We start from the raw sequence: 14,903 nt of genomic DNA on the forward strand, positions 1-14,903 counted from the left end.
AAGGCTTATGTTCAAGTCCACGTGTCCGGGGATTCTGCGCGCGAAATGCTAGGTCGAGAAGTCCACGTCGCCGATGCTCGGAATGCTTAGCCATGGGTCTAAGACGCCCAGTACGGAGGGGTCGACCGACCTTCCGCGATGTTCGCGTCGCGCCCGTTTCGACACTTGTCGGGATGGTGGAGACGTCCAGAGATAGCGAGGTGCAAGAAGCAGACGACGCCCCTACGGAGCGAGCGCTGGACCAGTGGCGGTCGGACCGCGCTGGAGTCACTTGGCGGGCGCGGCCAATCGGAGACTCCGGAATGGGCGAAGCTCCGGAGGGAATCATCGGATCTCCCGCTTAAGGGGACGCTAGCACAAACGCGTTAGAAACGTGCAGTGCTCTCTAGTAAGGGGGAGCGGCCACAGCGTCTTACGCAGCCATTTACACATGCCGGAACGTGCACCGCGTTTGCCGACGCCATCACATGACTGCTGAGAGAGTATACCCCTCGTATTCATAAACGCTCCTCGACTTGAACTTGACTTGCCACCGCCTTGGGCAGCGCGTTCGAAACGCGTTGAAGGTAAGGCGGAGAGGCCACAGCGTCTTACACCAGCTTCTTACACGGGCCGTAACGCGCTAGCACAAACGCGTTAGAAACGCGCTAGAAACGCGGCCTTTCGTTAATGTTGGGTATTTATTGCCATCGTGGTGCGTGTGTCTATGTGCGCTTCGTGGCGTAGTGGTTAGCGCCGCGCGTTCGGAAGCGAGGGGTCCCTGGTTTGATTCCGCGCTGCGGACACAACTTTCGGAATTTTTTATTGCGATAGCAATTATATGGACACTCAAAGCAGATTTCTGCCGTCGCCGTCGCCGTCGCCGTGAAGTTCCGTATGACGTCAATGGGGATGAAATCGGCACCGCGCGCCGAACGCTGTATGTGCGAGTGAAAGAGCGCGAGGGGCGCGCGCTTTTACGGGGAATGAACGCACGGCGGAGAACAAACGCGCGTTCTGCGCCGTGCTCCCTTAAGGGCTGCAGAAGTAGGCGTCTCTTTCCTCCTTTACAATCACCATATATGTAGAGCAAACGCGCCTTCTTCCGACGCGCGAGAGGCCGTGGGGGAGGGGGGAGGGAAGGGAGGCGACGTTTAGCTGCGGCACCAAGTGCCTATTATTGCGATAGCAATTATATGGACACTCAAAAGCAGATTTCTGCCGTCGGCGTCGCCGTCGCCGTGAGGTTCCGTATGACGTCAATGGAGATGAAATCGTCGCCGCGGGCCGAACGCGGTATGTGCGAGTGAAAGGGCGCGAGGGACGCGCGCTTTCACGGGGAGTGAACGCACGGCGGAGAACAAACGCGCGTTCTGCGCTGTACTCCCTTAACGGCGTACGCGCGCTTTGAACGCGGAGTGATCGGACGCGAGGCGTATCGGCTCCGTCGATTTTCGGCTGGAACCGCGGAAATCTATGCGTAACCCCTACGAAACCTGCAGGGCTGCATCCGGCAAGTCAGCAGGATCCTGGGGAGACCGATCTTACCCAGGTACGCCCAATTCTCGGCCATTTAGAGCAACTTTTCGCATCACCACGTAGCGGCCGAGCTGGACCTAACGGCTCCAGCTCCCCCGCCGCTGGCTGCGGAGACGCCCGCCGGCCAACCTCTCAACATGGCACTGCTTGAACAACGCGGCTACGACCCCACGACTCTGTCGTGGTCGTCTATCCCTGCAAACCAACCAGAGGATGGCCCACCCAACATTTCGGCGGAGCAAGCCGTCATTTTTCAAGTCGTCGAGAGCCGGCGTCGCCGCCGGCAGAACGCACGAGGAGCAGCCACGTCCAAGACTCCTCTCAACAATTCAGCCAAGGGAGACGCTCCCGCTCCGTCGTCGTCTTCTAAAGCTCCACAGAAGACTTCTTCACCAGTCTCCAAGTGGACGCCAAAGCCAACGGTCAGGATGAATCCCACGACTACGTGATCGTGCTCAAGCCGCGCACTACGGTCGCCCTCAAGACAACCTTTCAGCAAGGTGAGCTCGGCGCTGCCATTTCCCAACTCATCGGTAGGCAGCACATGAACGCCATCACAATTAATTTCTCCCAATTGGGAACAAAACATCATCGTCTGTGGCACGCAGAATCCCGAGGTAGTTCAGAAGCTGCTAACGGATTTTCAACTTAACACCAGCAAAGGACCGCTCCCGCTTCACGGACACCTCAAGCTCACCGGTGACGTATGTCGTGGAGTGATTTCTGTGCATAACCTCGAAACCAGTGAGTCCCTGAAACATAGTGTGCAATGGCGCGGTGGTGAACTAGTACACGTGCGCAAGCTGGGAAACTCCAATGTGGCTGTGCTGACTTTCGAGGGACGAAATGTTCCACGTTACGTCCACTACAACGCAGAACTGACTCCCGTCAGGGAGTACAAGAAGACAGTGCCAGCGTGCTACTGTTGCGGCACACTGGGGCACCGGGCGGACAACTGTCCCAACCCGGTCAACGAAAGATGTGGCCTCTGTGGCCAAAACGTGGGGGCTGGTACTGAGGGGATGGCCCCCCACGAATGCAATCCAATGTGCATAGTCTGCGAGGGCCCGCACCTCACCGGCTCCCGTGAATGCACCCGGAAATTCATCAGGCTTCAGCAGCCAGGGCCCAGGACATCGGGGACCCCCGCAACATCGAGGCGCCAGCCAGCTGGCAAGGCGCCAATCACGCCACCCAAGGGAGCCAATCCCGGCGCGACACGGGAGAGTCACGCAACCGGGCGGCAGCAAGTCAACCAGGAGACGCCAAGCCGCGGCGTGACGTCACCCCCTGACAAGACAGCAGCAGCAACGCCACTACCTGGAGAAGCGGAGTTCCCAGCTCTCAGCGCTCCATCTGGCGGCGCTGCCCGCAACCAACCTAAGGTAGGCAGCTGGGCAAGGGTCGCCTCCTCTCCTCCCCCTCACCCCTCCTCGCCCACCAGCACCGCCGAGACGCAGGAACTCAGGCGCGAGCTCGCCCTCTTGCGAGTTCAAAATGAAAAACTAGCCAGCGAGCTAAACTCGCTCAGAACCCAATTCGGTACTCCGCTCTCCTCAAGCGTTGAGGAAGAAAACATAAGACAGGGAGCTTCCTACTCCTATAGAGAGTCGCGTCGCGGCCCTGGAGACCCAGGTGACCGCGATTGAAACACAATTGGCTGACCTCCCCAAAATTATCCACGACACCATCGCGCGTCAGATGGACAGTGTTATCACACAGGTGACGCAAGCCGTAACTCGCATTATCCAAAAATGGATACAAGACAATCGGCGCGTCCTTAAGCGCGTAGGGCCCATCAGGGATGATAACCGCCTCAAAATTTAACAGGGTCATTCCCGATGAGTCTGACTTTTCGGAAGACTCCTGCACGTCTGCGCCGGGCACTAGCGGACTAGGCAGTGTTAACGTAACCCCACCCTCCGTCTCCGACCATGGCCCCCAACCCTAAGTCGCGAGCCAGAGCAACTCTAACACAGTGGAACGCTTACACTAACACAGTGGAACTGCAGGGGTCTCAAGGACCGAAAGAAGCGGGCTCATCTCCGCCTATACCTTGAGACCCTTGAGTTCCTCGTCGCCGTGGTTGCCCTTCAGGAACCCGGCGCCGGCGTGAACTCACCAACTACACTACATTTCAACAAAACCCGGAGACATGTATACTTGTTCACAAGCAATATACTGCGCAGGGGGTCACACTCCCCACAACACCGCCTTTCTCGTACACGATGGTGTCGGTGCTGCCTCTAAAGCGGTCTGACCCACCTGTACACATTCTGAACATTTACTGCCCCCCGAAACTTAAGAGCGTTACGTTCAGCGAAATTTTCACGCAAGCCATGCAGGTAGCGGGAAGGGATCCCCTCCTGATCGTCGGCGATTTCAACGCCCCGAGCAGGCTCTGGGGGTACCCCGGGAGGACAGGCGTGGGAGGAAGCTTGCGGAACTTCTTTCCATACTTGGACTCACCCTCCACACTGACCCCGCCAACCCAACACGTGTAGGCAATTCAATTCAACGAGACACTTGCCCGGACCTCACAATTACACGCAACATACGCCATGCTGACTGGCTGAATACAGAGGACACTCTCGGTAGTGATCACTGTATAATCAACACAACAATCTACATGCGTCCCCTAAAACGCTCACTAACACAAGCTCGTGTGCCGGACTGGACGACTTTCCGCACCTCTCTACCTATCGTAGACCCCCTCCAGTCGGGCTACGACGCCTGGTCCAAAGCACTCACGTCGACACTCAGACAACACGAAAAGCAGATACAGCTCACGGACACACAAATGGACGTGGACAATCACCTCCTTCATCTTTGGGAGGCCCGCCGCAGCCTCACCAAACGATGGAGGAAACAGAAACATAACAGACGCCTCAAGAAGCGCATCCTCGAACTCACACAGCAGGCCGCGGAATATGCCGCTCAGCTAGCCGACACTAACTGGGTGGACCGGTGCAACGCGGCTGCCCGCCAGATGTCTGGCCGCAACACATGGCGCCTGTTCCACGCTCTCATCGATCCAACACAAACACGCACGGAAACCCAACGCCACTTACATAGGGTCATGCACAACTTTACAGGAACGACAACACAGCTAGCGCATACGCTCAGGGATCGATACCTGTGCACCACAAAGGACCCCCGGACAACCGCGTACTCGTATGCAGGCAAAGAGAACACGGAGCTGGACACCCCGTTCCAGCTACATGACCTCCGGGCGGCCTTAAGCAAGATGAAGCGTGGCACTGCACCCGGGCGCGACAAGGTTACGGTCAAACTCTTGGCTAACCTTCCCGACAAAGCCTACGCCGTGCTCCTCAAATACATCAATAACATTTGGGACGGTGAGACTCCTCTCCCTCTCGACTGGAAGTCGGCTCTCGTGACCTTAATCCCGAAGCCCGGCAAACCTATTGATGTGGAGAACCTTCGCCCCATCTCCCTCACGTCTTGCGTCGGCAAGTTGATGGAGACGATGGTGCGAGACAGACTATCTGACTTTCTCGAAACACAGCACATCTTCGCGGACACCATGTTCGGTTTCCGCCCTCAAAAGTCAGCACAGGATATACTTCTGCAGCTCCACCGTGACGTCTTAGATCCTGTCGAATGTCCCCACAATGACAAGGTGGTCCTGGCCTTGGATCTTAAAGGCGCATTCGACAACGTCAAGCACGAAGTAATCCTAGACCACCTCAGTTACACCAACTGTGGCCACAAAACATTCAATTACATAAGACAATTTCTTACAGAATGCCAAGCCTACATACGCATACAAGATGCGGAACACGGACCATACATAATCGGCTCGAGGGGAACACCTCAAGGCACGGTCCTGTCTCCCCTCCTCTTCATTTAGCCATGCTTCATCTTCCCTCAAATTGGCTTCTATGCATGGTATTCATCACGCTCTTTACGCGGATGGTATCACAATCTGGGCCACGCAAGGTAACCTGGGCCACATGGAGTCCTGCCTGCAAGCAGCAGCAACCGTAGTCGACGACTACGCAACCTACTGCGGACTCCAGTGCGCCCTTGCTAAATCTGAATTTGTGCACCTACGTCCTTCCCCTCGGGACACAACTCAGCTACGCATTATTCTCCCCTCGGGGCCGATCCGGGAGGCCAAGGAGATCCGCGTCCTTGGCCTCTTCATACACCACCAACGCAGGGCCGACACCACCCTGGCCAAACTTCGCAAGGTGGGAGACCAGGTGGGCCGCATGGTCCGCCGGGTTTCCAACAAGAGGGGCGGATTACGAAGCAAGGATGCATTTGCAGCTTGCCCATGCTTTCGTAACAAGTAGAATCCTCTACTCGACCCCCTACTTGCACCTGCGCAAACACGATGATGACCAATTGGAGGTCATCCACCGGAAAGTCATCAAGCGGCTCTCGACCTCCCGATCACCACGTCCAACCAGAGACTTCTGGCTCTGGGCTTGGTGAATACTTTCCGGGAACTTCGAGAAGCCCACTTAGTCAACCAATACACGCGTCTTGCACAGACCCCGTCGGTCGCCGCCTCTTGGACCGGCTACACATCAAACACGACTACCACATTGAGGAAAGGTGAGAGTGCCAAAACCCTGGAGACGTGCCCTCCGGGTCTGACCCCTTCCCCGCAACATGTCCAAAGAAGACCATAGCGGTCGTCGCCAGACGCGCGCGAAAGCGTTGCAGCGACACTATGGTCACCAACAACACGTGTATTACGTGGACGTTGCGGCCCACACGATGGGGGTTGGTACACGGCTGCAGTCGTACACAACACTAACACATTTAACGGGCTCACTTTCAAAGACTACAGCGCAACACACGCGGAGGAGATGCCATCGCTCTGGCCCTCACTAATCCCACGTCAACACACATCCTCACCGATTCGCGATGGGCTTGTCGGAACTATGAGCTGGGGTGGGCCCCCCCGCTTGCCCAGCGCATACTCCAATCTAGCTGTCTATACTTTGATCCAACTCCGCGTAACCTGATTTGGGCCCCCAGTCACCAGGGACTCCAGGGAAACGAACAGGCCGATCAGGCCGCCCGGCGCACTCTCCCCCCGGGCTGTCTCCCTGTCCTTGGGAAGCCTACTCCCAGTCAGACAATCTGGCCCTTTCATTCAAAGAAATCACCGATTACTATAAGGAGGAGCACCAGCGTTACCCGGCCCCTTGTAAGGGACTGGATCGCGCTGACGAGCGCCTCCTCATCAAAATTTTTACCAACACTGTACTGTGCCCCGGCGGTGCTGACGCATTTTCAACCCATCCTTTGACGGTGCGTGCCAGTTCTGTGGGGAGGTGGCTGACACCTTCCACATAGTATGGGCGTGCCATTCAAACCCATCCATCCCCCCCAACCCCAATCCCACCAGAGAGGGACTGGGAGGCAGCCCTGCTCGGCTGTCAAGACCTCAAGACCCAAAAGGCCTTGGTTCAACGGACGCGGGCGGCGTTGCTTGCCAATGGGGCCCCGGAATAGGGGCTCCACTTAGTACTGTGAGGGGAGGAGGCCAATAGGGCCCTGACCCAATCTTGGCCCTAACCCAATCACCTCTCTGGAACTAGTTCAATAAATGTTTTTCACCACCACCACCACCACCCTTAAGGGCTGCAGAAGTAGGCGTCTCTTTCCTCCTCTACAATCACCATATATGTAGAGCAAACGTGCCTTCTTCCGACGCGCGAAAGGACGTGGGGGAGGGGGAGGGAAGGGAGGCGACATTTAGCTGCGGCACCAAGTGCCTATTTATATGAGGCAACAGTCACCAACGCTGCACGTATTTTGAGCGAACGTGGGCAAAACGCCGACGGCGTCGACAACAGTTCTGCGTGTTGCCGATGCTGCCGCATGTCCAAGTTTATACAGCTGATAAAGCTGCTATCATTACTCCGTATAGCTCTCTTCAAATTTGCTATCGCAATTGATGCTTCGCCTTTCAGGTGAACTGCGACAACTTTTTTCATAAAACGCCGGAAGCGTTCTCCGGAAGCCGGAAGCTGGCTTCCGGAACCGGAAGCGGAACCGGAAGTGGAACCGGAAGCGGAAGTCGGCTTCCGGTTATACTATACAGTATACATATATATGTATATATGGGTATACATACATATACGGACACACAACGTCCATCTATTAAGCAATTCATAAAATCTCACCAGCCACTACCTTGGAGGTAAACAATGGCTGCTACTGGGAATGAGAGAGCAGAAGTCGGCTTTTAGCTAACACTTACACTTCTACTTCTACTAACGTTTTCTACTGGAACATGCCAATGGCTGCTAATGGGGAATGAGAGACAGAATAATTCGGCTTTTAGTTAACGCGCACGCTGCGAATTTTTTATTGTTCAACAACGCACAGGAGAAATCTCCCACCGGCACCACCATGCAGGTCAAAGCGTAAGACTGGTTACGCACTACGACTACGACGAGGGACGAACGGGTGCCGCTTTAAGGAGCTTCGCCCCTAAAACGTTACGAGGCGAGAAGGTGGTAAAGACTTCCGACGTAGCTCGACGAGTGTCCCGTTCCGATCAGCGTCAAAAACCGCCGAGCCGCCCCCAGAGGCGCCGGCAACAGTCACCAACGCCGCGCGCGTTCGCGGTACGAACACGGGCAAAACGCCGACGGCGTCAACAACAGTTCTGTCGCGTTGCTGGTGCTGCTGCATTTCCAAGTTTATACTGCTGATAAAACTACTATCCTTACTCCGTACAGCTCTCTATTAATTTGCTATCGCAATGATGCTTTGCCTTTCAGGTGAAAATTCGAAAATTTTTGTACAAGCCCTTAACAGCTTGAATATAAAAAATAAATTTTTTGTCCATTTTTCGTCCCTTGAAGTGGAGTACAGTCGGCCATTTGGTTATGCTTTGTTTCAAGGAGTCTCTACTGATGCTGCTGCTCGCATTTACGTCTACACTGATACATCTCAGCTGTGCTAAATATATCAATTGCTCTCTGCAGCAGGAAGCCCCTCAGCGAGTGATGGCGGCCTGAGTGGCGTCATGATCGGCTATCGAGCACACAGAACAACCTTTGATGCAGGCGATGAACAGCATGAGACGTTGATGGAGCGTGCACAGACGCTGCTGCACCTCGGCCTATCTCCTGTGCCTGAGGCTGCTGCACAGGGCGCCCTCTGGATCGTTGCACTTAACAAGGTGTGTGCATTACTTTACTGCATTGGAGGCTGCTAAACACTGCTGCAAGTTGGGAAAAACAAATGCATCTTTAAATTGTGTACCTTTGGCATAGGAATCTGCCTGTCCTTGGTACGTGGTTGGGTTTGACCAGTTGGCTTATGCTGCTAAGAGTTGTCATTTGGATGTGACACAGTAAAGGTGATGCCATCCACTCATCTGTGTTGTATCGCTACCGGAAAACATCAAATATAGTTGGCTGGGTGGAAAACCATGGCCTTAAGTCAATGTTTGGGCATCCAGTGGGGGCGTATAAGACGGAATGCAGAAACATGGTGTGTTCCTCTATACCCCTTAGCTCACTTATGCAGTTTAAGTCAGCAGGTCACTGCACAACTTACACCTTTTCGTGCATTGGATGCAATGAGGTGACCCATAACTTCACTGGCTACATCGAAGTGAAATGTTTTGTGTATGTAGTACAAGATAACGCTCATAAGCCATATTGTATGGAAGGACAAGCATTTTAAGGCATGGGTTACTGCACTGAAACGGTGTACAATGATACCCTTCATGGTTGTGGTGTTATTACAATAGGCGAGGTTAGCTTGGCGTATCCTGCTCGAGTATCTATGACATTGGTTACACCGGGGCTTCACCAAATCTTAATCATATTTGTGCCTTGGAGGAGGGCAATTACGTGAGCAAGGAAGTTTTAGCTACAGCTTTTTCTTTCACGCTTCATTGTTGATCACCCGTGTTCACAAACGGGCCTTATCTCAAGCGCCACACTTCAAGCCTCTTATTAGAGTAAACTGAGAGTACACTGTCATCCCTCTACTGTGGAATGCACTGTGCCTAATAAATATCTGCAGCTATAAAATGCTATCATGAGGAACTGCTTGAGAAACACATCTGTCCTCCAGCGCATTTGAGGGTACCAGGTTACAAAATTTACATTCTGGATTCAGCGTGGAAAGTCACTTAAGCCTACTGACCACTTCAGTTAAGAGAAAGTGCTGCCGATTGAAGGAACATGCTAGAATATGGGGGTTAGTGCACCATTATCCCATGGCAGACATTGCAGGCAAATAGTGTGTATAATACTCAAACCTCGCTATGACGGAGTTGAAGCCATCCGTCATGCACGGAGGACAACATCATCTGGTAGCGTTCCAGAGAACCGAGCTTTGTGTCGTGTGACTGAACTGTCCACTGTCAGCGAAAACATCAGAGGAAACGAGACAGTCGAGTGTCTCCACAGATCTGGCATGACGCTTTGATGAGATGGTGTCACCATGTGTCCACGAGGTGTAGTGGTAACCGTGGGGATTGGATGATAACCAGGGCAGCAGTGCTCCACAATAGGCACTTTGCAGGTAGGTAAATTTACTCACAAGTTAGAAGAAGTCTCTATGCAAGCAACATTATATTGCGGTATAACACTGTTATCATATAAAAAATGGTAACAAATAAGTGAGACCTGTGCGCTACTGTTTACATTAGTCATTTGGTGACAATGTGCGGCACCCTGTCTATTACTCGAGCTAAGACCTTTAACCACGCATACGTAAACAGACAGATGAGAGCATCTGGGTTCGCTGTTTAAAATCATCTATTCAGTCTCTGTCGCATATCACATGCTTGCTGACCTTGCTTCAAAAATTGTGATGCCCCTGCGTGCTTGTTTTCTTCTTTGCGTACGTACATTCGCAGGGCCTTCCGGATGATCCATAGCCCGGACGTGTCGCCGGAATGACTGCAACAGGGCCTATTCGAGAACCACGGCGGGCGCTTCCTGCTGCTGCGACCCCGCTGACCAGTGACTCGCACCACTTCATGTCTGCAGTGCTGGTTCTGCTCTGACGTCTGGACATTCAGCATATCTGCATGGTGCTGCCTGTATGATTCTTGTACAATTTGGAGGCAAAAGTTTAGATACCATTGGTGTCGCGAAAAAGAATTGCAATACTGCAGACTGATATCAATGAAAAGTCCGGCACATGTACAGCCGCGAGCTCTGAAAGCATTGCATCTGTCGAGCCTGTAAGTCTCATTCCCAGGCCCCGAAAGAAACTCAGCTTCTTGTTTCCGAGATTCTTGGGGTGTCCAAATTTTATGCCTGTAATGCAGAATTACGCATAGCTTTACTTCATATCATACCATACCGTGCCCGAACATGTGCATTGTACACCTTGTGTTAGAGGTCAGAGCATGTGGTTCACTGTTAAAGATAGCGGGCGAACCCATCATGGGATGAGCCCTCTGTGGGGCAAGTTCAGTAGGTTCAGGCTCTGCAGATGACCTATATGCAGCTGGTGATGTGGGTTCACCTTCGTGTGCACCGATACCAGACGACACTATTTCCTTAACCACCCGTTGCTGGATGGTCCCCCATGTGTGAGCCACGGTCGTTTTACCGGTGGATGACGTTGGTTGAGGAGATAAATAAATGTGCATAATGGGGCAAAGCGTTCTTTTGGTTGCGGATAGTGCCTGTGTGTGGACTGCAGTGCATACAGCTTGTGTGTTTTTAGAACAACTTTAAAAAGCATATTTCCCACTTTACTGCTGGTGTTTGCTCACTGAGATTTTGCAGCTAGATTGCATCTTTTTGTGCGCATCATTCGATAAAATACTTTAGGATCTTCATTTGCCTAGCTTTCTCAAATTTTGTTTTCTTATAGGTTGCGAAACCAGTCCATGTTTCAGCAGCAGCTCGCTTTTCAGATAGCGAGGTGTACAGTTTTTTTTTTCTTCTGTTGCTTTTCTTTGAGGATTAACCAGGCAAGCAAACATGCAATGGGCTTTGCTGCATGAAGCGTACCAAAAAGGGAGGGGGGCTATGTGGCTGCATAATTTCAATGAAAACGAAGCAGGTAGGTATGAAGTCTTCTGCTAAATGTATTAGAGCAGAAATGTAGGTCACTGTATATTTCTGCAGGAAAATGTTGAAGTGATAAACTGCCTCATCATCACTGCTATGGCACCTAAGTAGGGTGGCCTTGATTCATGTTTCTGGCAACTAGGCACAGATACAGTTTTTGGCATCTCTTTTTTAAACTCTGCAGTTCCTTCCTATATGCGCATGACAAACGTTTTCTCTTCACCTGTGGGACGTTGTACAGAGAACTTCGAGTTCCTGGTTTGCTCAAAAGCACAATTTGTTGTTGAGCATCATTTCTTTGGCTGTGGTGACAATGCTATGAAAGTGTATAGTGCTTCCACTTGGTATAGCGATGCCCTACTCTTCCGGCTTCAAGCGAGAGAACTGGAATGCTTACATCGAGGCATGTCTCTTTGCTGTTTTTGGTGCTGATGCATTATGTCTTAGCCATGCTTTAACGTTTTCTTCATCACAAGCATGCATCTTATGTAACGTCAACTGCCCACCTTGGTAACAGTACCATCCTGCCAATTTGTCTGTTCCAAGAGGAGAGTGCTTGTTACCTTCGGATATTGTTCCCGACAAGTCTTCCCAATTCTCAGTCGAATTCTTCCTTCATGGGGGTACACTATGACTTCTAGGTTGTTGTACAATTTATATTTTCAAGAAAGGATTCGTTTCAATTGGGGAAGATGGTGATGGGGGGGTATCAGACAAGGCTTCCTGTGAGCTTATGTACAGTCGAACCCGGATATAACGAATCTACATATAATGAATTATTGTGTATAACGAAGAGCAGTAAAATCCCCTTGAAAATTTTTGTGTAGGATTTTCATTTTATATATAGAATTACCTATATATAGAACTTTCTTGTGATCCCCTCCAGATTCGATACATCCGATTTCGACTGTAGTTGACGAGGACAGGCAGACTCATAAAGCCTGTCTATCACGACTTCATGCTTTAAATTCTCATTGTTTAATTTTTTTGTTGTTGCTGTTTGGTGATGAGTGTGCAATGATTTGTCTTGCTTCTCTCACCGCAAATGCTTATGCTTGAAAGTCGTTTGCGACATAAGGTGTGTCTCTTCAATTTGTTGTTCAAGACTACCCATGACTGCCAGAGAGACACTGTGTATACCAAAGCCCATTGGCTGAAGGCAGTGCCTCGGGTAGCCTTGAGCAGTTCGTGATGCCAAATCAAAGAAGGGCATGCCTAAATTTCTTTAGGGTAGGTAGTCTTCTGGGCTGGCCTCTCCATAATGGGGGGGTAAACTGTTGCATGTGTGCAATGTGAAACATGTATTGCGTGAAATTGTGTGCCCATCACGTTATGTCACACAGCATTGTAGGAGGTTTCGTAATCAAAACTAGCATCCATGAAAAGCGCCGGTTCAGCAAGACAGGGACAAAAATTAGGTGGAAACAAAAGGCATGTCCCTGTGCCTGCTGGCTATGATCAGATAGGCTGGAGTGCTTGCCAGCATCGGCGTTTTTAACTCTCTTGACCAGTGCACTTTATAATATACTATATGTCATGTATGCATGATGCATACTGCAATTTATTTGTCTATTTGTCTGCATGGAAATTTCTCTACGGATGTCTTCGGTGTTCTTTTTCCTGAAAATGTTAATCATGTCACTGTGGACAAAATTTTGAAATTATTAGAATGTATAGCAGCTAGAGATGTTGGCGCCAATATACCGAAAATGAATTTGACTATATGTACTGGAAAAATAAGGGAGAAACTATGACATGTGCAGAACATGGTGTATAAACTCCATTTGACAGGACGTGGTGCTACAGTTCAGCTGAGAACATTAGGCAAGTCTGCTAGATATTCCCATCCATTGTTCTATCGCATATCTTTCAGCTGACTTCTGTGACATTTTGTGAATCATGCAGTACATATCAAGTAGAAAGACATGCTAGTTTATGAAGTATGGAAAGATGGCAAACACTTCAACACTGCTCAGACAAGCTATAAGTGTTAGCATACGAGAGCATCTCATGGCCAGACACTCATTATTTCCACCATGTTGGCATGTGTTTTCCATTAACTGTTAAATTTATCTTCAAAATGTGAGCGAATTCGTTCAAGTTGTTTTGCCGAAACAATACAAACAGAACTGCCACTGCCTTCGAGCAGTGCACGCTGTTTTTTTTTTTATTAGCTTTTAGCTACTTGGGGTGCAGTTCTAAACACTGTCATGTGCTGCATAGCCATTGAGCCATCAGTGCAGACATTTTGATGGAGCTCATTTGGACCATCACTGTACATATAATGCTCTGAAAAACAACAAAACTGCCATAAGCAAGTGTTTTTCATGTCAACAGCTAATTACCAATAAAAATCAAACATTACAAGGCTAACAGACAAGTGATGTTTTTCTAAAGGAAGCGTTGCATAGCCGACTGTTCTCTAGTAATCTTTACATTTAACTGTGCACTTGGATGCCAGCACCATGCTGGGTACTACAGTTCTCGGCTGTGGTGGCATCTGTATGAGAATCTTGCAACTTTTAACCTTCCACGGATGCTGCAGCAGCAGAAACAATATGTGCATGTTCCTAATGGTACGCCACTTAAAAGTGGTAGAGAAACTTGGGCTAGTTGATGGACCCTACTTTGTTCCTTAATGCTACTTGTTAACTAGTACTACTTCAGCGAGACATGTACAGTATTGGGAAAACTGGTAATGTAAGGACTTAAAAGAAATCTTCACAGAATATCGGGAAGCCACTTCTTCGGCAGCACGTCATTTGTGTTCACAGGCATGAGCAGTACTGGTTTAACCGATAAGCTGATCAATTACGTGCAAAAATTAATTGAGGCACATTGTTATTGTGCGATTGAAGCCAGTGAGTGATAAATGTTTTATGAAATCTGAACATCCTAGCAATTTTTCAAATTCCTCAGCTTCTGAATGGTTTTCCCAGGAAAACTTTCTTGTACACTTCGAGATGATGCTGGTTGGACCACCTTTATTTTTCCACAGGTTTTGTGAACGAATATTTTGAAGTTTAGCTTGAGTCTGTATTTCTATATCAAGTGAGCATACATGTGTGCTTGTATTCTGCCTAGAGTTAACAATAAATGCCGAACCAATTTCAGGTAATTTACGTATGACCTTATCAATGATGTCGCACAATTGCTGATGCTGCCACTCGTTTGTGGCTGAAGAATTCTGTATAAGCATTCTTGTGTAGAATTAGTAGAAAATGGCCTTTAGCTTTTGCTTGTCCAGCGTGTCGCTCGATAAAAAATTGTTCCGAGTTTATTTCGAAAACAGATCTAAAAGAGTTTGTGCAGGTCTTCTTGCATCCACTCATATGCCTTGCT

At 50.3% G+C, this 14,903-nt stretch overlaps 1 protein-coding gene across 2 annotated transcripts in view; it reads left to right on the forward strand.

The window, feature by feature from the left end:
• LOC119444477 (zinc finger FYVE domain-containing protein 21) overlaps positions 1–10,848 on the forward strand; it is a 45,248-nt gene extending 34,400 nt beyond the window's left edge. The window contains exons 5-6 of one of the 2 annotated variants that reach the window (XM_049663342.1): positions 8,502–8,694; positions 10,391–10,848. In XM_049663342.1, the coding sequence (XP_049519299.1) occupies positions 8,502–8,694; positions 10,391–10,433 (236 nt within the window). In that variant the 3' untranslated portion in view covers positions 10,434–10,848. Of the gene's footprint in view, positions 1–8,498; positions 8,695–10,390 lie in introns of both variants that reach the window. The other variant, XM_049663341.1, reaches the window with a different exon arrangement.
• Positions 10,849–14,903: the final 4,055 nt, after the last annotated feature.

The sequence above is a fragment of the Dermacentor silvarum genome, chromosome 3 (genome assembly GCF_013339745.2).
Source record: "Dermacentor silvarum isolate Dsil-2018 chromosome 3, BIME_Dsil_1.4, whole genome shotgun sequence".
In the NCBI taxonomy this organism is placed as follows: domain Eukaryota; kingdom Metazoa; phylum Arthropoda; class Arachnida; order Ixodida; family Ixodidae; genus Dermacentor; species Dermacentor silvarum.